Source organism: Crocodylus porosus, unplaced genomic scaffold (assembly GCF_001723895.1).
Source record: "Crocodylus porosus isolate Cpor-Errol unplaced genomic scaffold, CroPor_comp1, whole genome shotgun sequence".
Taxonomy (NCBI): domain Eukaryota; kingdom Metazoa; phylum Chordata; order Crocodylia; family Crocodylidae; genus Crocodylus; species Crocodylus porosus.
This window is the reverse complement of record NW_017728934.1, coordinates 7615141-7637612: the sequence shown is the minus strand read 5'-3', so window position 1 is coordinate 7637612 and position 22472 is coordinate 7615141. Positions and strand designations below refer to the sequence as shown.

Here is a 22472-nt window from a genome sequence, read left to right as displayed (position 1 = left end):
AAAAAGTCCTTCTTCAAGTATATAGGTAGCAAGAAGAAGTCTCGGAGTAACATTGGACCCCTACGGGACAGGGCAGGGTAGGGCAGTTGGTGATGGTCGCGCGAGAGAAGGCCAAACTCTTCAACAAGGTCTTTGCCTCCGTGTTCCTGTCTGCTGACAATGGGGTGCTCTCGGGTGATAGCGCAGAGAGGCCTGGGAAGGATGCGATTCCTCCGACTGTTAGTTCAGACCTAGTCAAGGATTACCTGGAGGGCTTGGATGTGCCCAAGTGGGTGGGCCTGGATGACCTTCATCCGCAGGTGCTGAGGGAATTGGCTGGTGTCATCATGGAGCCCTTGGCACAGCTGTTCGAGGACTCCTGGTGCTCGGGCCAAGTCCCTGAGGACTGGAAATGGACCAATGTGGTCCCTATTTTCAAGAAGTGGAGGAAGGAAGAGCCTGGCAACTACAGGCCAGTCAGCCTCACTTCTACCCTGGGGAAGGTCTTTGAAAAAATTATCAAAGGCCACATTTGTGAGAGCCCTGCAGGGGAAGTGATGTGGAGGGGTAAGCAGCATGGGTTTGTGCAAGGCTGATCCTGCCCGACTAACCTGGTCCCTTTCTATGACCAGGTAACAAAGAGCTTAGATGTGAATGGGGAAGTCGATGTCGTCTTCTTGGACTTCCAGAAGGCTTCGCCACAGCATGCCACCCAATTCTGGTGGGCTAGCTGAGGGGCTGCAGCATTGACGAATGCACGGTCACATGGGTGACAAACCGGCTCCAGGGGCGCACCCAGAGGGTGGTGGTGGACGGGCCGATGTCGCCCTGGGAGGGTGCGGGCTGCGGAGTCCCCCAGGGCTTGGTCCTGGGGCTGGTGCTGTTCAACATCTTCATTAGCGACCTGGACGAGGGGGTGGAGAGCACCCTGCTCAGGTTCGCTGATGACACCAAGCTGTGGTGTAAAGTGAAGACACCGGCAGGCAGGGACCGCATCCAGGCAGACCTGGAGAGGTTGGAGAAGTGGGCGGATCTGAGCATGATGCAGTTCAACAAGGACAAGTGCAGGGTGCTGCACCTGGGGAGAGGGAGCCAGCGTTATGGTCACAAGTTAGGGGCTGCCCCTCTCAGCAGCACAGAGGCAGAGAGGGATCTTGGAGTCGGGATTGACTCCAGGATGAATACGAGTCGCCAATGCGACGAAGCAATAGGCAGAGCCAACCGCACCCTGTCCTGCATCAACAGGGGCATCACTAACAGGTCCAAAGAGGTCTTGCTCCCCCTCTGTGCGGCGCTGGTCAGGCTGCAGCTGGAGTCCTGTGTCCAGTTGTGGGCGCCACACTTTGGGAGGGACGTGGGGAACCTGTAGAGGGTCCAGAGGAGGCCACTTGTATGGTTGGGGGCCTCCGTGGCCAGCCCTATGAGGAGAGGCTGAGGGACCTGAATCTCTTCAGTCTCCATAAGAGGAGACTGAGGGGGGATCTTGTGGCTGCCTACAACCTTCCCAGGGCCACCAACAGGGACTCGGGGAAAGTCTGTTCCCCAGGGCCCCCCTTGGGGTCACCAGGAACAATGGCCACAAGCTGAGGGAGGATAGGTTTAGGTTAGATATTAGGAAGAACTACTTCACAGTAAGGGTGGCCAGAGCCTGGAATAGGCTTCCCAGAGAGGTGGTGCTCTCACTTTTCCTGGAAATCTTCAAGAGGAGACTGGACAGGCACCTGGCTGGGATCTTATGATCCCTGCCACCTCCAGTGCTCCTTCCTCCCCATGGCAGTGGGTCGGACTAGATGATCTGTCTGGGCCCCTTCCCACTCGGTGATTCTCTGATTCTATGAACTCATTGGTTCTGGAAATGCAGTGTTTAGGCATGCAATTAGTCTTAGATCTGCCCTGCAGTGATATTATGAGAGAGGGAAAAAAAAGCATGCCTTCCTTTAAAATCAATTATAGCTATTCTGGGACCACAGACACTAATAAAATTGTCTTAATCATAAGCATATGGTTGTTGCCTGCTGTCACTACAAGGAAGAATTGATGCTGTTGAATGGCCATACATGTCCATTTCCAGACACAGATGTGTTTGGATTTCTTCAATTTAATTAATTTTAACACTGAATTGTTGGATTTCTTCAGAGTGCAGTTCTTCCACTGGGGATAAGCATAACCACATTGTAAGGTATTTTATTCTAAAGTATGATATAGATCAGTGGTGTTCAACCTATAGCCATCTGACCCATCCAGCCTCTGAAGCCATATACGACCCATAGGGCTTCCTATGGGTCCAGAAATGTGGTAGTGGAGAAGTGTCAGCGTTAATTGCCATAGCACCCAGAGATGTGGAAACTAATGCTGCCTCGCTCCAAACTCCCTTACTACCAAAGTTTTGGACCTGTGGAGCCCCACTGACCAAATGATGTAGCCCCACGTGCCAGGTTGCAGGGTTGGGGTTGCTCAGTGCTCAGATCTGTCACGAAAAGCCAGGGCATCATACTGGATCACACCCTTTGGCTGACCCCATGTTGGATCAGGCCCAAAGGCAGACCCCACATACAGGAACAGGCCCATAGACCAGCCCCGTGCAACTCTTTTGGTCTGCAGGATCAGGTAGATTGAGCACCACTAAGATAAACCATCAGTCTTATCATTCAGTTTAACAAGGATTTTGTTAAACAATTCCGTAATTATCCTTGATGCCAACACACTAAAGCCATGAAATATGAGAAAGGATCAGTGTTAAAGAATATTATTGATTAATGAAAACAACGATCCAATAATTTTGCCAGTTTTGAGAAGTATATTTTTTAACTCAGGAAAGTTGTCCTTATAAGTAAAAAAGTAGTGCAAGATTCTGATGTTGCTTCATTTAGGGAAAATACTATGGATATATTATTTTAAGAATCTGAATAATAAAATTTTATGTGATGGCAATCTTTTAGTCTAAGCTTCAAGATAATAAAAACAATTGTTATCTCAATTCAATCCACTACATACACGACAAAGTTAATTGGTCATGAATATTATTTTATGACAGCCCAAGCCCAGATGAAATTTTTTCTAATCATTATATAATAAATTGTGGCTGTCTTAAATTGTGTTTGAATTAACCAGGGAGTCAATCTAATTTCCCAAAGTTCACTGTTTTGCTATTGTTCTGGAAGAGAAGATTAAATGCACCCAAACCTTATGAAAGATCTCACTGCAGTTTCATGGTAGATGGGTTTTGTTTTTTGTTTTGTTTTGTTGTTTGTTTGCGGGGGAGGGGGGAGATAAAGCAGGGTTTAAACCATTATGTTCCACATTAAAAATATAGTGTATCCTCCCTGAGACTGTAACTCTTATTCTTTGAATATTGAATGGATTTTTCTAAGAATTTAGAAGAGAATAAGTCAACTGGGCAAGTTCAAATCAATTAAAAGAGAAGCTATTTAGAGATGCAAGGATCTCTGTGGGTAGTATCTTTTACTGGACCAACTGCATGCCTCGGGTAGGTTTAGAAAAGTTTTTGAATGGAGACTTCTTCTTCTGGCCTCAGATTTCAAATGCTCCACATTGTAAAGCTTGTCTAAGCCCTGGCCATTTTCTTCTCCGTCTCTCACTTCTCCTGGTAGAACTCAGCCAGAATGCGTCATTGGAGAGCGTTGCATGGTGGATTCAGTTTCCTGAGTCAGAAGCCACTTTAGCAAAGGTTTCTTTATTCATGCCATCAACACCCAGACAGCCATGAGACTCCCAAAATGCAATCTGCAAAAGCAGAATCTTCCATCTGGAGTGCTGAGCATGGACAACCCACAGAATCATAGAGAAGAAGGGCTGAAAGGGACCTCCAGTGGTCATCTAGTCCGACCCTCTGCCTGGGACAGGACTATCCCTATCCATAGTTTCATAGTTGTTAGGGGCTGGAACTGTGCCCCTCACATTGTTGTGGTTCATACACTACTGCGATGAGTCATTTGATAAGACAAACAGAGCTATTCTGAGACCCAGTCACAGCAGCAGGAGTCTTTTCTTGGCCAGTGGGTCAGGCAGTAGAGGCAGGACCACCCCATGTCTTTCCTAGAGAAGACCTGCATGACTGGGGATCTCCCTTAACAGCATGGAGCCCTCAGACCCATTCTGTGCTCTTTGGAGCAAAGAAGCCTGGGCCTGGGCCTGGGCCTGGGACTGGCTGGAGCGCTGAGCTTGCTTTCCTGTGCCAGTGCTGCTGGTGCTGGCATGCCTGCAGGTATGAGCCCACAGTCAGGAGCAGCCCTGGAGAGGCTCAGCACGCCCAGCCCAGCCTGTCCTTCCCCACTCCCCTTGCCCCGAAGGGCCAGCGGGACTGTGTTGCACCACAGACCTTCCTTAGGTTCCTCCACTGAGGGTGTCCACTATAGGGAGACTATCTATCACAGCATATGCATCAGGCTGGCCCCAGTAATGGGTGCAGAGCATGGGGCTTTAGTTCTGGCTTGTTCCCATCATCTTTCCTGACACCTTCAGGGTTGTCCAGGGGTTGGAACTCCCCAGACAGTGATAATCCCAATGGAAACTTAGGGCCAGATCCTTCCCGCACCAATTAAGCACCTAAATGCACTCTTCTTCCACCCTGCTCAAATTTCTCCAAGTTATTAATACCAGATGTGGATGGGTCCTCCCCCTCCTTCCTGCTTAGCTGTCTTAAAGCTAAAGTGGCAGCATGTTACATAAATAGATGCATTACTGGATTTTCAGAGACTCAAGCGGGGTAGAATAGGCTCGCATTTAGGTACCTAAATCCACTTAGATGCCTAACAGGGAGCATAATCCAACCCACAGAGCACTCCACATCTGCATGCAGTGGTCCTGGGTTCCTAACCAAGACATCTCGGGAATGAGTCCTGGGTCAGAGGGTGAGCAGCTGCTGAGGGAAGCCAGGAGGTTGCCACTGGGCCAGTAGGTGTAGGGTTCAGCTTAGAGAGACAGCTCTTTTTGCTCTGACTCAGGCGCCCCCTCCATACCCCACTCTACTTCCCCCTTCTCTAGGATTTGCTCCATCACGAAGGGGTTGAACTTTTTGTTTTCAAAGTAGTGCATGTGATAGTCCAGAACTCTGTGAGAGATGAGGATTTCTTAGGATGGTATCTTTTATTGGACCAGCTGTGCAGCTGGGATAGAGTTACTAGCTTTCCAATGCATGGTATCCTTCCTCAGGTCTTCAGACACCGCCTTCTGCTCTTGGGTGACCCTCCATGTACCCTAACCCAGGCTCAGCAGCCCTCCCTCATCCTCATTTACACTCTCAGCATCCAGGGAGGTGCCCAGATCCTGGTCCACATCCAGACAGGGATGGTGTCAAGACCTGCCCCAGCCTGTGAAAGCACATGCTGGAAGGCAAAGAGTTAATACTGCGACACCCAGCACTGCTAGAGGGCTCTAGTTATTGCTGAGGAAAGGGAAGCTACTCTGCTTTTGCTGCTCAGCAGATCCGGGGTTGAACTTCCCAGGTCAGAGACAGCTGCTGCCTCCTCCATTGTGATCCAGAAGCCAGGCTGAGCATCTCAGCAGGATCTGTGCCAGGGAGAGAGCTCCATTACAGCCCCTCGGTGCCCAGTCCAGGGGAGACTTTCTCCGGTGGCTGGATCCTGCCTTCCAGGGCAGCCCCAGGCTCTGCTGACACCAGCTCCTGAGCTGAAGACTCCAGGTAATGGAGACAGACCTCAAGGAGGGCAGTGTTAGGGTTAGGGCAGGGACTTCGCACACACAGCACCTCTGCACCCACCTCTGCTCCCAGGGGGTCCCAGAGCTGCTGTCACACACAGGCTCTCACTCCCAGCAGCACTGACTGACAGCTGATCCAGCTATCAGACAGCAAAGGACCCTGAGAAGGACGAAGTAACAGCAGCCCTAATAGAAAGAACAAGGTGTCTGCAGGCGTGGAGGTACAGTGGGGTCATGGGAGGAAGTATTGCCACTGATAATACTAGGCATAGACAGAAGTCAGTAGCCATTGCTCTTGTAAACTTCTATGGCTCTGAATTATTATGTACCTATTTTTAAGACCACTTTAGCAATAGTAATAGCAACCGCAGAATGCAGAATTGGGGGCGGGGAGGGTATTAGTTCTTGATTTAGAAAAAGCCAAAAAGTACACATCCTAAAATATTTACCAGTGATACAAGTCTGTGAAAGCAAAACATCTGATTAGGATTAGAAACAATTCTCTAGAAAATTGTCATAGATGTGAGTAATGAACTAGTCAAAGAGTGATCATATCTTCGGTGACACTAGCCAGGGGGAATCTGGTTATTAACATTTATAATTAAAAAGAGAAAAAATAAAATATGTAGTGTTGGGAGCCCAGTTATAGGCATGTGCTACCACATGAAGTATATGTGTTCCTTGTGATAAGTAATAGCAAATCACTGGTTGCTTCTGGCTGGAAAAAAAGGAACAAAGAAGTCTTTAACTTTACATTGTCTGAATACCCCTATTAATATACATATGAAGGTAGCCAGTGTTGCCTGGGCTGGGAACACTTGGTGTCTTTTTGAAATCACAAGCTGCTGGAATCAAAAGCTTGCTTGAGAATAGCAGCTTTTATTAAAAATAATGATTCCAGCCTTCAGAGTGGCTTTTCTATGTCCAACCCAGGGCTGAAGTCTCCACCCAGAGCTGAAAGTATTATAGAGACTCTGAGCAAAAGCTATTTTGTGAGAAGTTTGGGCACTTGGCAGGAACTGTCTATGAGAAAAAATTGCAATGATAGAATTTGGTGGGCAGGTGGAATTATTTTTAGAGTCTTAACCATTTGGGCTGGAAGTTTTTCATTTGATAGAGAGAGGATTTTATCAGGTCAGGTGCACTCCTATCTGGGAAACTGTATTTTGATGTAGTTATCAGGGTTGGATTACCCTCCATTATCTGCGCACACACTGCTCTTTTCTAGGAAATGAAATTCATTCACTCCCACTGGATCCGGTGCTACAGGGTGACACGCACTTGCTGAAGAGCATGTCAGTGATCCCATTGACTTCGCTCACTGAGAAGGCATCAAAACGCTGTATTCTAGAAGGGGCTAGGTCTGGCTATAAGGCACTGATGATGTCTGGGCTTTTTATAGCTATAAGCCTAAAGTTTGGTGTCCAAATCCATATTCAAGAACCTGAATAAGGTAGCTGGCTACCAAAACTTTTGGGCATTTAAAGTAGATCCCCATTTTTGCATACCCAGCATTTTTTAGATTTATCACTAACTGAAGTAACTGGATATGGACAGGGTTACATGATTGAAAATACTGGCTCAAGCATTTTCAAAATTTTCGCAGCACAGTAAAACCTTGGATTTCTGCCTATAGGAAAGGAGTGTGGAGAAGCCAGGTGTGAAGTGGATTGAGATCACTTCTTGAGCTTCCCTCTTGCCCACCGTGGCCCGACAGCCTGCAGAACAACATCTTCATCTCGCTTCAAATCATCCCATCATCCCAGTGAACTCAGGGAAATGGCTGCTATGGAGCCAGTCACATTTGAAATGGTGGCCGTGTATTTCACCAAAGAGCAGTGGGCTCTGCTGGACCCTGGTCGGAGAGCCCTGTACAAGGAGGGGACGCTGGAGAACTATGCAACGGTGGCCTCGCTGGGTAAGGGTTCCTGTCTCCTCGGGTATTAGAGGCTGCCGAGGTCTCTGAAGCACCTGGGCTTGGATTCTGCTGAAGGAGCTTCCGTGGTCACTCAGATTTCAGGGAGATCCGATCCCAAATCCTCTGATTCTGTGTGAGACATCCCTCCCAAGGAGCAGGGCATTAATGATGGCCCTGCCCTTCTTATGGTCCTCCTCTTCCCTTCTCTTTCCCAGGGCAGGCTCCATCCCTGGGGGGCTCCTGAATGGCAAGTGTGTCATGAGCCAGAACAGGGGGCTGATGTCTACATTCATTTCTTTTCAGTCTTACCTGTGATACATCTCAGCCAGATGTATTACTGAGAGCCCCCAGGGGTCCCTGATCTTTCTGTCGTATAGCGGTCATGGGGCTGGGATGGTTATGGCTAGAGCCTTCTGGGTGAGCTAAGGTGCCAATGTTTTGTTCCTCCTGGACAAGGGAGACCTCTGTGTTCCTCGTAATGGGGGACTTGGGGGCTGAGTGGGGGGTTATGAAGTGGTTTGTTGTCTGGGAGCATTTAGTGAGGCCTATGTCTAGAGTAGGAGAAAAGAAGGAAGGCAGGCATGTTAGGGAAGGGCTGGCAGGCTATGGGTCACCACAGAAATGTGACCCTAGTGCTAGTGTTTTGTGGCACCACCAGTGCAGGCTCTTTGCTGTCTGGGCTGGCTTGGGGTCAGGGGGTCTCCTTTGCAGGGTGGAGGTGGGGGGGGGCAACATTTCTTCTGTTTATTTCTGCACAGCTTGTGTTAATGAAACCATTCAAGGCCACAGACAGGGATCAAGGCCCCATTGTGCCTGGTGCTGCACAGACAGTAGCAGGGGGAGATCCCACCCGAGTCGCAGTGATAGTTGCACTCTCAGCGATACCTTCCTGCACTGACATGGGGGAGATGGGGAACACAGGGATGTGTGCGGGGGGGATGTGTGTCAGCAATGGAGACATTGTTATACCCGAGGCCGGGAGAGAGTAGGACAACTCTACTCAAGTCCCCTGGAGAACATGTGAGGGCCCATCCATGGGCGGAGTGGATGAATTCTTGCTCCAGTTCAGTGCATCATGGGATTGTGGAGGACTTACAGCTCAGGTCAGGACCAGGAAGGAGCCTGTCTGGATAGGCTACTCCAGTTCTAGATGCAGTAACAACCCCAGACTCAGTGAACAAGACCCTCACTTGTTTCCTTGCCCCCAAGCAGGATTTCTGATTTCCAAGCCCAGCCTGATCTCCCGACTGGAGCAAGGGGAGGAGCTGTGGGTCCAGGCCTGGCAGAACTGCAAGGAAAGGGAGATCCCAGGAGACTCCAGCCCAGGTGAAGAATCAGCCAAGCTGATGGGGAGGCTGGGTTTTATAACTTCATGTCACATGTGGGTTTTCAGCCCCCGCCACCCCCAGCCTATCTCCTCACCTGCTACCACAGGAGGCAGAATCCATCCACTCCTCCCTGCCCTGTGGAAAAAGGTTGGGGGGTATTTTGCTACTTATTTTCACATCCCCCAGCAATAGTTTTGCTTGGTTCATCCCTCCCACCTCCCACCACTGAGGTTCCCCTTTCCCGAAGAGCAGGGCATGACCCATGCCTGGATTCTCTCCGTGTCCTCGCAGGCGATGAGCTGATGAGCAAGGAGGATCCCCAGCAAGAAGACTCTGAGCGTGTAGCACTTCATGGAGAAGGACCAGGAAGGAACAAAGGGAAGCTTGGAGGAGACTGTGAGAGTCAGGCTAGGGCAGGAAGACAACAGGAAAACCAGCTGGAGAAAAGGAGTGAATCCCCTCACAAGAGCAGAGTCAAAAAAATCAGAAAGACTCCTCTGGAAAGACTGCCCGCTGGGGAGAGAGCTGACACCGGCAGTGGCCCGGCCCATGGGGAAGCTTTCACTGTAGAGCCACCCATCATCTTCACCCAAGCTCTGACATGGGGGAGAGGACCAACAAGTGCCTGGACTGTGGGAAGAGCTTCAGCAAGGGCTCAGCTCTCAACCTTCACCAGAGAATCCACCTGGGGCAGAAACCCTACAAGTGCGGCGAATGTGGGACTGACTTCACGCAGAGCCATCTCTTCCTCTCCCACCAGCGCATCCACACGGGGGAAAGGCCCTACACCTGCCCCGACTGTGGGAAGAGCTTTGGCCAAAGCTCCCACCTGGCGATCCACCAGTGCATCCACACGGGTGAGAAGCTGTACGCCTGCCCCAGCTGCGGAAAGCGCTTTGGCGACCACTCACACTTCATCACCCACCAGCGCTTGCACATGGGGGAAAAGCCGTACCGGTGCCCCACCTGTGGGAAGAGCTTCGGGCAGCACTCCCACCTCCTCCTACACCAGCGCACGCACACCGGGGAAAAGCCCTACAAGTGCCCGGACTGCGGATAGGGCTTCAGTGACAAATCCCACTTCAATACACACCAGCATATCCACACAGGCGAGAGGCCCCGTGCCTGCCCACGCTGTGGCAAGTGCTTCAGTGACCACTCACGCTACAACAAGCACCAGCGCATCCACACAGGTGAGAAGCCCTAGCAGTGCCCTGAGAGCGGGAAGCACTTCCACTGCCGCTCAGACCTGGTTATCCATCAACGCATCCACATGAGGGAGAAGCCCTACCCATGCCCTGACTGCGGGAAGGGCTTCAGCCAGAACTCACACCTGATTTCCCACCAGCGCATCCACACGGGGGAGCGGCCCTACAAGTGCCCTGAGTGTGGGAGAGGCTTCGCATGGAGCCCGCACCTCATCTTGCATCAGGAGTGAAACCCCACAAGTGTCCTGATGGTGAGTGGGTGAAGTGAACAGTCACTTTGCTCGTTCCCCAGGCGTCAGGGCGAGCTAGCACAGTCCTCTCATGGGGACCTACAGCAGGTGCATGAGTGGAGGAGGAAAGTTCTGCACAACGGGAGACTGAGAGCCCATTCCCACACCGCAATGAGCTTTGTCATTGCTTCTCCAGAAGCCCTAGATGTTGCCGGCTCAGCACCTGCATTTAAGTTATATTTACCCAGGGCCACAGGGCACTCCTGGGGTCTTTGCTGATAGTAGACTGAAAGGCTCACCTATAATGGTATCCAGGAGTCTTGTCTGTCTCATCACAGCAGGCCATGATCTGGCCTCAGTTCTTCTTGCATTTATTACCTGCCAGTCAGGGCTTGTGAAAGAAATTTGGAGGCTTGGTACCTCCTTTTTTGGGGGGTGCTACCTCCCATTTTAGAAACAGGAAATAGAGTGATCTGATTTTTGGTCTCCCTCTGTGCTTGGGAGCTTGGTACCACCGTACCCCATTTCTCCTGGACTCCAGCAATGGGATGTATCCAGATGCAAGGCCATTGTTCTTAGGAAACTTCAACCAAAATAGAATGCTCTCCTTTGTCTCCTGAGCAAAGCAGTTTAGCTTTCTGCATTTGGCCTGTCCCCTGCTCTCTAGGCTGGCATCCACCAAACCAATCAGATCAAGATCAGGTTCTTGGGCCTTACCTTGAACCTCTTCTAGTATGAGCTGGGCTCAGGATATCTATATGCCTACTAAAATCCTGGGATGAAGACTGTGATATCCCTCTTGTGTTCCTCTGGCACAGTGGAAGTCTATGTAATAAAGAAAGCATATGTCTAGGGAGGGAACAAAGCCTTCTTATGGGCCAGTCTGAGGTATGAAAGGAGCTCTCCTGGGAGCTAATCATCACATTTCTCATCACACCAACTATGAGGCATGTATCTCTGACGTGGCCTTCTCTGCCCTACTGCATAGTGTATAATGTGTCTCTTGAGAGAAACAGAAGACACTGCACTGCATGCACTTTTCTGCCTATGGAGAGGATGAAAACAAACCCTTTGGCCCAGGTCTTACTCCACCTGTCAGGCACCCGAGTGCAATGCTGTTCCACCTTGCTTGAGTCCCTGAAAAACATTTTGTGACTTAGTCTCACAGTGAAGTTTATGGCACATTACAAAAATAGATGCAATACTGTTTTTTTTCTGTAACTTAAACCGGGTAGAATAGGACTACACTTGAGCACCTAAGATGTGGAGTAGGGTCTGGCCCTATGTGACTGATGTTAGTTGTGCTGTTCTTTGCATCCCTGAAAGGTGCTCAGGCAGAGCAATTACAGGGCCAGTAGAAGAACCTTTACACACAGAAAAGGTGTTGGATACTACCTACCTAAGGCTATTGTTATTTCATCAGCTGTGACTTTTGGTTTATTACTGACAGTGTCTTAGTTAATAAAACTGATGTGTTCAGTAGCAGTGAGGTTTAGATTCAAAAGGCAATGTCTTGACCTCAGCTCTCATTACAGAGGTAGCACAATGATTTATTTGTGCTTTTCTTCCTTTGAATGGAGAGGACTAAAATGGATCAGAGTTTGTCTCAGAGTCCTTTATCTGGAGGGGACAAGAGGGCAGATCTTATTTGGAGAATTTAGTTCTCTGTGCAAACTGCTTTTGAGCTGGATTGCTCAGCCCTGGGGAGAGAACACAGCCATGCAGCTGCCTTTCAAAACTCCTAAGACAAGAAAGAAAAAAGATAGCCTGGTGCTTCTGGGAGGACCTGACATAATGGGTCCCTGATCTGGGCCACTGTGGCATAAGTCCCACTCCACCTTCACTTGGGCAAGTAGTATATATGCAGCTAATTTTGTTTTTAGCTCTTACACTGCTCCTTGAGGAAGGCATATAACTCTATGTACACACAAAATGGGGAAGAAGGAGGGCACTTCCAGCTGCTAGCCCAGGAGACTCATTATTAGGATACTTGCTGATGGAACGTGAAGCTGCAGATTCTAGGTGCACCCATCTAGCTCCCAACCTCAGTTTTTCCTCACAGTTTTTGTGTGATTTTGGGCTTGGATCCTAAAATTGAGGGTTTAGGCCTGGTGCTGCTCCTCCTTTGCACTGGTATTAGATGCCAGGGAAAATACCTAATTCCCCTGAAGAGTGAATGGCAACACTTGAGGTGCCATGGACTGGGATTCACAACACCTGGCATGCCAAACATGGAGGTGGCTGAAGCCAGACAGCCAGCAGGGAAAGCTGAAGAGGGGCGTGTGTGTGGAAACACCCATCTCTGTCCCAGTCTATGGTACCTCCCTCCCTGAGTTCAGTGCTGCTGAGATCCAGAGTCCCAAACTACTGCCCAGCTAGAGGTGCCGAAGTCATGGGTGATGGCAATGCCTAGCTTTTGCATAGTGGCTTAGTGTACAGAGCATTACCCAGCGGACCGGTTTTTTATTTAATTTTTCTGTATTCCCAGCCAAATTGGCCAAATCCATTCCAAATCTGCGAGTCAGTCCAGAACCATAAGTGGCCCTACTACCAGCAAACATCCTCCACCCCCATCTGGGGCTTCAGATGTTCCCCAAACCTTTGTCAAGCATCCTACTTGCAGGCCCGAGCCCAGAGACTTGGGGTTTGGATGCCCCTGAGTTTTGTTTGCCTTTAGCCATAAGGCCCCAGGAGCAAGCTATGGAGTCCCCCATTCCCATAAAGTGGGCATAAAGCCAAGGTTAACTGTGCATCACCTCTGCCTGTAGTGTCCCATGCCAGCGAAGCAGTCTTCCCTGCGTGCGACCAGGAACCCAGTGTGGTGATCACAGTATTTCCCCTGAGTATGCAATGGCTACGCTTGATCTGAACCTTCAAGAGGCCGAGAAGCGACCCATTCACCTGGGTTTTAAGCTCAGCCTAAAGAGGTTTAAAAACTACATCTTCCACCTCCCCACTGAACGCTTTAACCATTGCACTGTGGGCTAGCATGGCACTCACTATCCCTCCTGATGAAGTGGGGACCCTCACCCCACAAGGAATGTGTTAAATTCCTTACTTTGAAAGGACGGTACTGAGAGTTACTTTTCTCCAGGCCTGAACAACAGCCTGTGTTATTCCAGAACAACAAAACCAAAACCTGGGAAAGCAGAATTAATTCAGGAACAACATAGGATGGAGTTCTAGCCCTCAAGCTCCATCCTATAATTGCCCAATTTCTACATTCCTCCCCTCTTAATTTACAACCGGGACATAATCTTTCAAATAACTAGGAGCTCTCCGTTCTCTGGCTGATTAATGCCCCACCAGACTAGGAGAGAGAGACTGAATTTTCAGTCATTTTGCCCAATTCCAGGTCCTCCGAAAACTTATCCTACTCAGGCAATGGCTCCAGTCCCTCAGGCAGGTTGGTTTGTAAGCGGATGTGGTTCTGATGTCATCTCACCATTTGGCCATCACTGACTCTAATTTTAAAAGATACAGGTCCCGTTTGTTCTTGGATCCTGCCTGGAGCCCAAGTAGGTTGGTGGGTACTGAAACTTTTTGTCTAAACAGGATCACACCCCCCCAACACTCTCTTTTGCATGATAATCATGGTTGTGTTTTTGAAGGGTCAGTTTTTCCCATACTTCTTCCTCCATGTTGGGATACAGTAAATCCAGATGAGTCCTGATCCTCCTTCCCATTAACAGCTGGGCAGGGCTCATCTCCATGGTGGTTTGAGGTGTGACTCAGTATTTTAAAAGGAATCGAGCCAATTTTGTCTCCAAACTTCCTATGGTCATTTTTCTCATCCCTTCTTTGAAGATCCTCATGGCTCTCTCTGCAGTACCATTTGAAGCTGGGTGGTATGATGATGTTTGAATGTGCTCGATTCCATTTTGACTAAGGAAGTCCTTAAATTTATGACTAGTGAAATTTGGGGCATTAGCTGTGACCAGTACCACAGGCAATCTGTGTGTGGCAAAAGTCTGTCGAAGCTTGTCACAGGTTACTTCTGAGGTTGTTAAGTTCATGTGGTGCACTTCCACCCAATTTGAATGAGCATCTATTATGATCAAAAAACATTTTTCCTAAATAGGGGCTGGCATAGTCTATGTGCAGACGACCCAAGGCTTTCCTGGCCATTCCCAAAGGATGCAAGAGTGCTTGTGCTGGAGACTGTTGATGTACTTGACATGGGGGGCAGTGCTTGACCACCCCTTTCAGATCTTCATCTAGGCATGACCACCCCTCAGAGCTGTGAGCCAGGACTTTCATTTGGGAAATTCCAGGATGGGCTTCATGTCATTCTGCCAGCGCTTCCTGTCATCCTTGAGGGGGGGCTACCACTTGCATGCCCCACACAACACAGCCATCCTCTATGCTCAGTTTGGTACTCCTGGTCCAAAAGGGTCGGAGCGCTCCTCCTGGACTTTGTCGTGGTCAGCCTGTAAGGTGTACCGCATTGCCCTAGACAGGACAGGATCCTGCCTAGTCACATTTTGATCTGAAAAGACTTCATTAGTACAACGGGTGTTGCCCATTCAGCAAACTGCACAGGGGAGATGATGCCTTCTGGTTCCAGTCTAGCCACTGCTGTTTCAGTTCTCTCTCTGAGGGCATGTGGAGCTGGCCTGGCTCTGACATGCTTTGGCTGGCTGCCCTCTTGGGTATAAATCCTAGCCTTTATTCCCTTCAGTGTACCTAACCCCTCTTGGAATACTGCAGGGTAGGCCCCCAGGATTTCTTTTAGGGTGGGCATTTTCTGTAAGTCTAACTTACATATTTCTTCCCAATCTAGTCTGAGTTCTTCCAGCCATGTCCTACTGAAGAAGTTTGGCCTCTCTCCTTTTATTACTAAACCCTTTAAGGTTTTCTGTTGTCCTTTATATATAACAGGGACACTTACTGATCTTATTACTGGGATGTTTTCCCCAGTGTAAGTCTTTGGTTTTGCTCTTGTCTTTCCCAGTGGACTCAGGCTTGCTTTACACTGTTGAGAAGTCTCTTCATTTATTACAGATTATTTAACTGTACAGTTACTCGATAAGGTCCCACTTTATCTTCCATTACACGATATACAGTGTGGACCTCTTCATCTGCCTCCTCTCCCTCTTCCTCCTGTACGTGATAAGCTTTTTGCTTTCTTCTTTTTTCTTTGGCCTGACCTTATTGTGCAGCCAGATGGCCCCCTTTGCATTTCTTTGCTAAGTGTCCCATCTTTCTGCATTTATGGCACTGGGATATCTTGTGTCTGTAAACTGAGGCCGAATACATGCCTCCACAATGAAAGCAACTCTCCAGGTCTCTAAACCTTTGTTGAGAGCTTTGCAATTGGTTTATGGGCTGATGTTGAGTTTCTTTATTGTCAAGTTGTAAATCCTGTAAATGTTTCACTGCCACATTAATGGCAGTTGCCACCTTTACAGCTTTGTCCCAGGTCAGGTCCCCATCTGCAAGTAATTGTTTTTGGATTTTTACATCATCCACTCCAAACCAGATCTGTCTCTCAACATATCCTCTAGCATGTTCCCAAAACAACAGTGTTCAGTTAGCTTTTTGAGCTCAGCTATGTAGTCTAAGATAGATTCCCCTGCCTTCCTCCTTCTGCTATGGAATTTGAGATGTTCTACATTAGTGTTTGGCTTTGAAGTATAATGTTCAGATAAGATCTTTTGCAGCTCTGCCAAACTTTTATCTCCTGGCTTTTGAGGTTGCAACAAACTTCTTAAGAGGGAATATGTTTTGCTGCCACAAACACTGTGAAATATTGCCTTCTGTTTGTCTGTGATTTCATTAGCTTGAAAATAATGGCCCAATCTCTCAATATATTACTGCCAATCCACAATGTCTGGGTTAAATTCTGCCGTTTTCATAGGAAGACATAGTTAGAAACCCCATCCTCGTCGTGACTGTTAAGTCCCTTACTTTGAAAGGAATACTGAGATTTACTTTTCTCCGGGCCTGAATAACAGACTCTTTTATTCCGGAACAAGAAAAGCAAAAACTGGGAAAGTACAAGTCATTCAGGAACAACATAATCCTAGCTCTCAAGCTCCATCCTACAACAAAGACTAGCAATTTAACCCTATAATTGTCCAGTTACTACAGAATGCAAAAGTCATGGGGCCAGAAAAGAGCACAAGGAGAGACTCATTCGCTCTGTATCCCAGCAAGGAAGGTGCTGTCCTGGGAGGGAGCCCTGGGCTCTGGGACTGCTTGTGCATGTTGCATTAGATCGCCTTTGGACAGAAGGCATTAAGAAGCTCTTGGCCCCCACCCTCTGCTGCCCTCCTGCCCCGAGAGGGCAGGTCTGGGCCCAGTGCAGCAGGGTGAGGGCAGCAGCCGCAGCAAGGGCCACTGCATTCCCAAGTCACCCCAGCAAGGGCGTGAGGGCAGCAAAGCAGCAACCTGTGCTGGGAGCAACATGGAGCAGTGCCGCACGAGCCACCCTTTTGATCCCAGGGCAGACGAGGAGCCACTTTCATTGCCTGTGTCCGCCAGAGGGCCCTGCCAGGGCTGAGGGAAGCAGACAGCTCTCTCTCCTTCCCTGACTTTTTGCTCAGCAAAGGGGAGGCAGAACTTCCTGGGTCAAACGCTGCGGTTGTTGCTGCTGCCTCCATTGTGAGCAGCTGCTGCTCCCACCGTGGGGAGAGACTTGCATTGCAGCCCAGTCCTCCAGTGGCTGGATCTACCTGGGCTCTGCCAGCACCAACTCCTGAGCGGGGGACTCCAGGTAATGGAAAGAGACCTAGGGAAAGCACTGGCACAATCAGCACAGGGGCTCTGCACCCACTGCCCCTTTGCACCCATCACCACTCCCTAGGGGTCTGCAAGCCCCAGAGCTGGTGCCCCCACTGGCACACATACGGGATCTTGCTTCTGGGAGTGCTGGCAGGAGCTGACCTACCTATCCGCCTGGGAGTGAGACTAAGTATTGCATCCAGTGGTGAGGGGTTGGTGGAAGAAGAAAAGGACACTGCAATGGGGCAGCAGGAGCAGTCAGTGGGCAGGAAGGTGGCAGGCTCCAGCCCTGCCCAGACCCTTTTCCTGCAGTCTCCCTGGGCAAAGTCACTATCCCGTGAGCAAGGCAAAGAGCAGAGAGAAGAAAAACTAAACCCTGTCCCTGTCTGGTCTCCACACTGCTGTTGGGATGGGGACTCTCCGAAGTCACTTCTCTTTCATTGCAGCTGAAGCTGACTGTGACGCTGACAGTCTGTGCCAGTGACACAAGGTCCGTCTACCAAGCCTTCCTCCATTTCCCTGACGTACGGGACAACACTGGAGGCTGCACCAATCTGACCCAGTCTGGCAGGTCCTATATGCACATGCAGGTTCAGCAGTGCCGGGTCTGATGTGGAAAGTTTGTGGAAACACCACTGAGCCAGTACTTAGAGAATGGGATGTGAAAATCACATTACCTTCTACAGGGAATTACAATTTTTTTGTAAGACTTCAGATGCCTTCAGAATTTGGTTCAGGTTGCTAACATTTGACCGAGGGAAAATTCCTAGGTCAGACACTCCTCTCGCTGCTGTCTGGGAAATAGTTGTTTTGATATAGATGTATTACAAGGGTTGAATTAGCCTCCAACCTACATTTATGGTGACATTTTCATTCAATAAGATTTACTAACTTAGCAAACGCTTTTGCAAACCCTAGCACACATGGTTGCTTGTGGGAAGGCATAGGGTGCCACTGGCTTCATTTTAACTGCTAATATGGGAAGAACTGGGAAAATAGTGTAGTGCAGTGATGTTCAACTTGGGTGCCTCAGCACCCTGGGGTGGTGTGAGATCCTTTTAATGTCACTGTGCTGCTTCTGGCTGGAGCTGTGCCCGTTTCTGGGAGATTCGCTGCTAATGTGAGTTTTACACTCCAGGACTCTAAAGCAAAGTAAGAATCATCACTCCAGTCTCAGACCCAATAAATGCAGCAATATGCCCACGTGCTTTCAGTGTTGGGAGAGCTCCTTGTTCCTTTTTTATTCTCCTTGCTTTGAGGCTGGGCAGTCTTTAGGCTGCTCTGATACTAGGTTTGCTTCTGCAGCTTATAATCAGCCCTTATTTCCAACTCCCTTTTGCACACATACATTGGCCTCTAAGAGGCTGGTGAAGTGCTGCAGCAGAATAAAAAGCATACAGCACTATGAAAAGTGACTGGTTTAACTGCAAAATAAGGAATAAGCAGGTGTTAGGGAGAGACCTAAGCTCTCTTGAGCTCAAAAATTCATTTGGGAACTTTGAGGAGATGTCTGCACATAGGAATGGAACTAGAAGTTTGCTGGCAGGAACTATGACCAAAAATCTGGTGGGGTATGTCTCCCTTGCATGGGGAAAAGGAGGGGCTCCCTTTGCCTACAGCCCCAGAGTGCTGCTAAATTCAGTAAAGTGATGGAGGGGTGCTGTGAGTCTAAAAAGATTGCGAACCACTGCTTTAGTGGATTGGGATGGGCTGGTGATCAGCTGTAATAAAGTGACCATGTTAGACTTCCTGTACCAGGCACTAAAATTGGGCTCCTAATTCAATATCCAAGTGTATTATTTTTGGCCCACTTATTCATGGGCTGATTATTCATAGTTCTGAGCACTCCGAATTTTGCCCTGAAGTTGCACACATAATAGTCTTGACACTCAGGCCTCCAGCTGAAACACCTGAACACAGATGTGAGAACCTAGCCCTGGGCTCCTGTTTCTGAATATCTTGCCTCAAGTTTTTCAGCAGCACAGCAGAGCTCAGAGTTTATATCTGTTGGGAAAGAGCTTGGGGGAAGCCAGGTTGTGAAAAATAGGCAGAAGCCTCTTCTGGAACCACCTTAATTGCCTTTCCTGATTTGACAGGTGTCAGAAAAAAATCCATGTTTCACCCCAGATGGTCCCAGCCTCCAGAAGAATGGAGAGAGGGTGTAGCTGTGGTGGAGCTGGTGGCCTTTGACAAGGCGGCTGCATGTCTCTCTAAAGGGCAGTGATCTCTGCTGGACCCCCATCAGAGAGCCCTCTGCAGGAACAAGATGCAGGAGAACCCTGAGACTATGGCCTCACTGGGTAAGGATTCCCATCTCCTAGACCAGGGAGTCTCAAGTATACGGCCCACCGAGGTGGGTCACCTAGCTGCCATCTTCTCCCAAGGCCAAAATGGAGGAGCAGGGGCCAAAGTTGCCAGCTCATGGGGTTCACATGCCCTTTTCAACCTCACACCACTGTGGGCATTGTTGCCCTTGTGTATTTCTGCATAGCTTGTGTTAAGGCAGCACCCTGTAGCCGCAGTCAGGAATCAGGGTCCTATTTTGTTGGCAGTGGTGACACGTAGGGAGTGCATGGGGGTGCATGTGTACCCCATGAGAGCACTGCTGCACCCCCTGACCAGGCACGTTCCCTGCTTAGGCAATGGGCAAGGGGGCAGGAGGGAGCACCCGTGTCCCCCTATGAGTGCCTGCCAGGGAGTGGGAGCGCACCACAGCTGCTTCCAGGTGCAGCATAGCTGCTTCCTGGTTGGTGAATTTTGCTGCAGGGGACACCCCCTCCCCACTCCCGGTTAGTGAGATTGGCTGTGGGGGACCCCCCCCGCCGGTCGCTGACTGGTTGCTGGGGGGGCACATGCCCCCCCCGACTAAGGTGGCACCAGTTGCTCATGTCTATTGGTCACTGCACAGCCAGAGAATGAGGGAAAGTCCCTGCCCAAAAAGCTGGCAGTCTTACTAACCTTCCTCTCATAATGTGGGACAGGGAGGAATATAAGGTTTGCGGTGTGAAAGAGGAAGTGATTGTCAGTGATGGAGATATTATTAACTCATTAACTCGCAGATGCCTATTAAGTGGACCCTCCCTACTCAGCTCCCTAAGATAACCAGTGAGGGCCATTCCTTAGTTAAAGAGGACAAACCCTCACTTCAGACCAAAGCATCATGGGATCCTCGAAGACTCATAGCCCAGTTCTTGTAGATGGAGAGTGGGCAACTTGATAATGTCACTGGATACAATGACCGCTCAGGCCTCACTTGTTTCCTTGCTCCAGCAGGTGATGGGAGGGAGAACAAGGAGATTACTCAGAATGAAGGACCTGAACAAGTGGAACTACGCAGGGCAGAAGTGCAAGTTGCTGAAAGGGATGCTTCCCAGGCAGTGGGGTTGGAAGGGGCCCCTGAAAATCAGTGCAAGTCCAAGAGACTGGAAGGCAACTGCGTAGGGGAGGGACAGGGAAAATGCATTCAGAAGAGCAAAGGGCTCAGGAAGCTGAATGGCCCTGTCCAGGGGAGAGTCCCCAGTAGAGATGGGCCCACCATATGCAGTGACTGTGGGAGGAGCTTCTATTGCCAGTCGGCACTTGTGACTCACCAGCGCATCCACACTGGAGAGAAGCCCTACCAGTGCCTGGACTGTGAGAAGAGTTTCCGCCGAAGCTCCCACCTCATCTCGCACCAACGCACACACACGCGGGAGAGGCCATACCGCTGTCCCGACTGTGGGAAGAGCTTCAACCAGAAGTCCAACCTCCTCATCCACCAGCGCATCCACACAGGGGAGCGGCCCTACCAGTGTCCTGAGTGTGGAAAGAGCTTCAGCTACAGGTCAGTCCTGATCATACACCAGAAAACCCACACGGGCGAGAAGCCCTACAAGTGTCCTGACTGCGGGAAGATCTTCAGCCAGAGCTCAGACCTCACCAAGCACCAGCGCGTCCACACGGGCGAGAAGCCGTATGCCTGCACCGAGTGCGGGAAGAACTTCAGCCTGAACTCACACCTCCTCTCACACCAGCGCACCCACGGAGGGGAAAAACCCTACACCTGCCCCGACTGTGGCAAAAGCTTCAACGACAGCTCCAACCTTATCACCCACCAGCGCATCCACACGGGGGAGAAGCCCTATAAGTGTCCTGACTGTGGGAAGAGCTTTGGGAGGCTTTCACACCTTCACAGGCACCAGAGGACTCACACAGGGGAGAAACCCTACACGTGCCTGGACTGTGGGAAGAGCTTCAGTGAGAGCTCATCCCTGATTAGGCACCAGAGAGTCCATATCTGAAATGGGGGGAATGTCAGGGGGAGTCCCTGAAGGATGAGGGCACACAGTAGGTCCCCTCCAGATCATTCTCAAATGACTTCCTAGTGCTAGGAACAGATGTTGCATTTGTCCCAGCACAAGGTGTGCCTGTGTTTGTCCAAGAGCAGAAATATCCAGGGATTGACAAGCACACACATTACCCTTCCAATCAGGGTTCAATGAACAGGTGAATGCATTGTCACTCTTCTGCCATTGATGCACAGGCTATCTGTTCAGACACACTTTGTGATGTCCTAAGACAAACTGTTAGCACTTCGTATTCCATGAGCCTTTTTTAGGACAGTGGACATGGATTTCTGACTATTGTGTTTTTCCTGGAATAAAATGGCTTCTCCTGGGACAAATGCGTTATCTGTTTGCAACCTAAGAAAACAAAGCAGACATGGGGCACACAGCATTTTCTCCAGAGGGAATGCTCTTCTCTGCAATTAACTTATTTCTGAGGAAATCAGAAGTTAATTTATTCTGGAGAAAGTTGCTCCAGTGTATGGGTCATGCACCCACTACTGCTAGCAATTTCAGGAGCCTATTTGCTCAATACAAACCCATTTCCCCACCACCTAGGGGCTGCAGTAGTGTCTATTTCAGGCAGCCAGGTTGGAAGAGCTGCTTGTATGTATGCTCCTTACTTTGGAGTAAATTTACTGCAGGGTAAAATTCAGGGGAAATTGCAGTAAGCTTACCATATGTCCACACCCTAAGCGTCCCATTAGTGATGGCAAAGTAAATAATACTTTTGCCAGTTCCCACACATATCAGACAGTCAGGCAAGCCTGGAGAAGCCACCTAGCCTCCAAGATGCTTCTTAGGGCAAAAAATAATTGTTGCTTTCCTGGAACAGAGTGGTGTAGAGCACGAGAGCACAGCAGGATTCCTGTGTGGTCATGGAATGGACTGGTGGATGATGATGACTGCTTTTGAGAAGCCCTCTGCATTGCCTGTTTAGCTCCTGCGCTTATGCTGGGTGCTTCCCCCATGCAACTATCGTTACCAAATATGCTCTGGCTTCTGGTTTGTTCTTGGTTGTATCTTAGGTAATAATAATAATAATAATAATACCTTAAGGGGCAAGAGCAAACTCAACA

At 49.4% G+C, this 22472-nt stretch overlaps 1 protein-coding gene across 1 annotated transcript; it reads left to right on the top strand.

Annotated features, from left to right (window-relative positions):
* Positions 1-5473: 5473 nt before the first annotated feature.
* Positions 5474-21692, top strand: LOC109317471 (zinc finger protein 436-like). Its single transcript, XM_019546181.1, is given in 8 exon segments — positions 5474-5641; positions 7295-7576; positions 8789-8902; positions 9196-9527; positions 9530-10097; positions 10152-10338; positions 14617-14774; positions 20342-21692. Coding segments are annotated over 7 exon segments (2535 nt in total). The 5' UTR covers positions 5474-5641; positions 7295-7437; the 3' UTR covers positions 21379-21692.
* Positions 21693-22472: the final 780 nt, after the last annotated feature.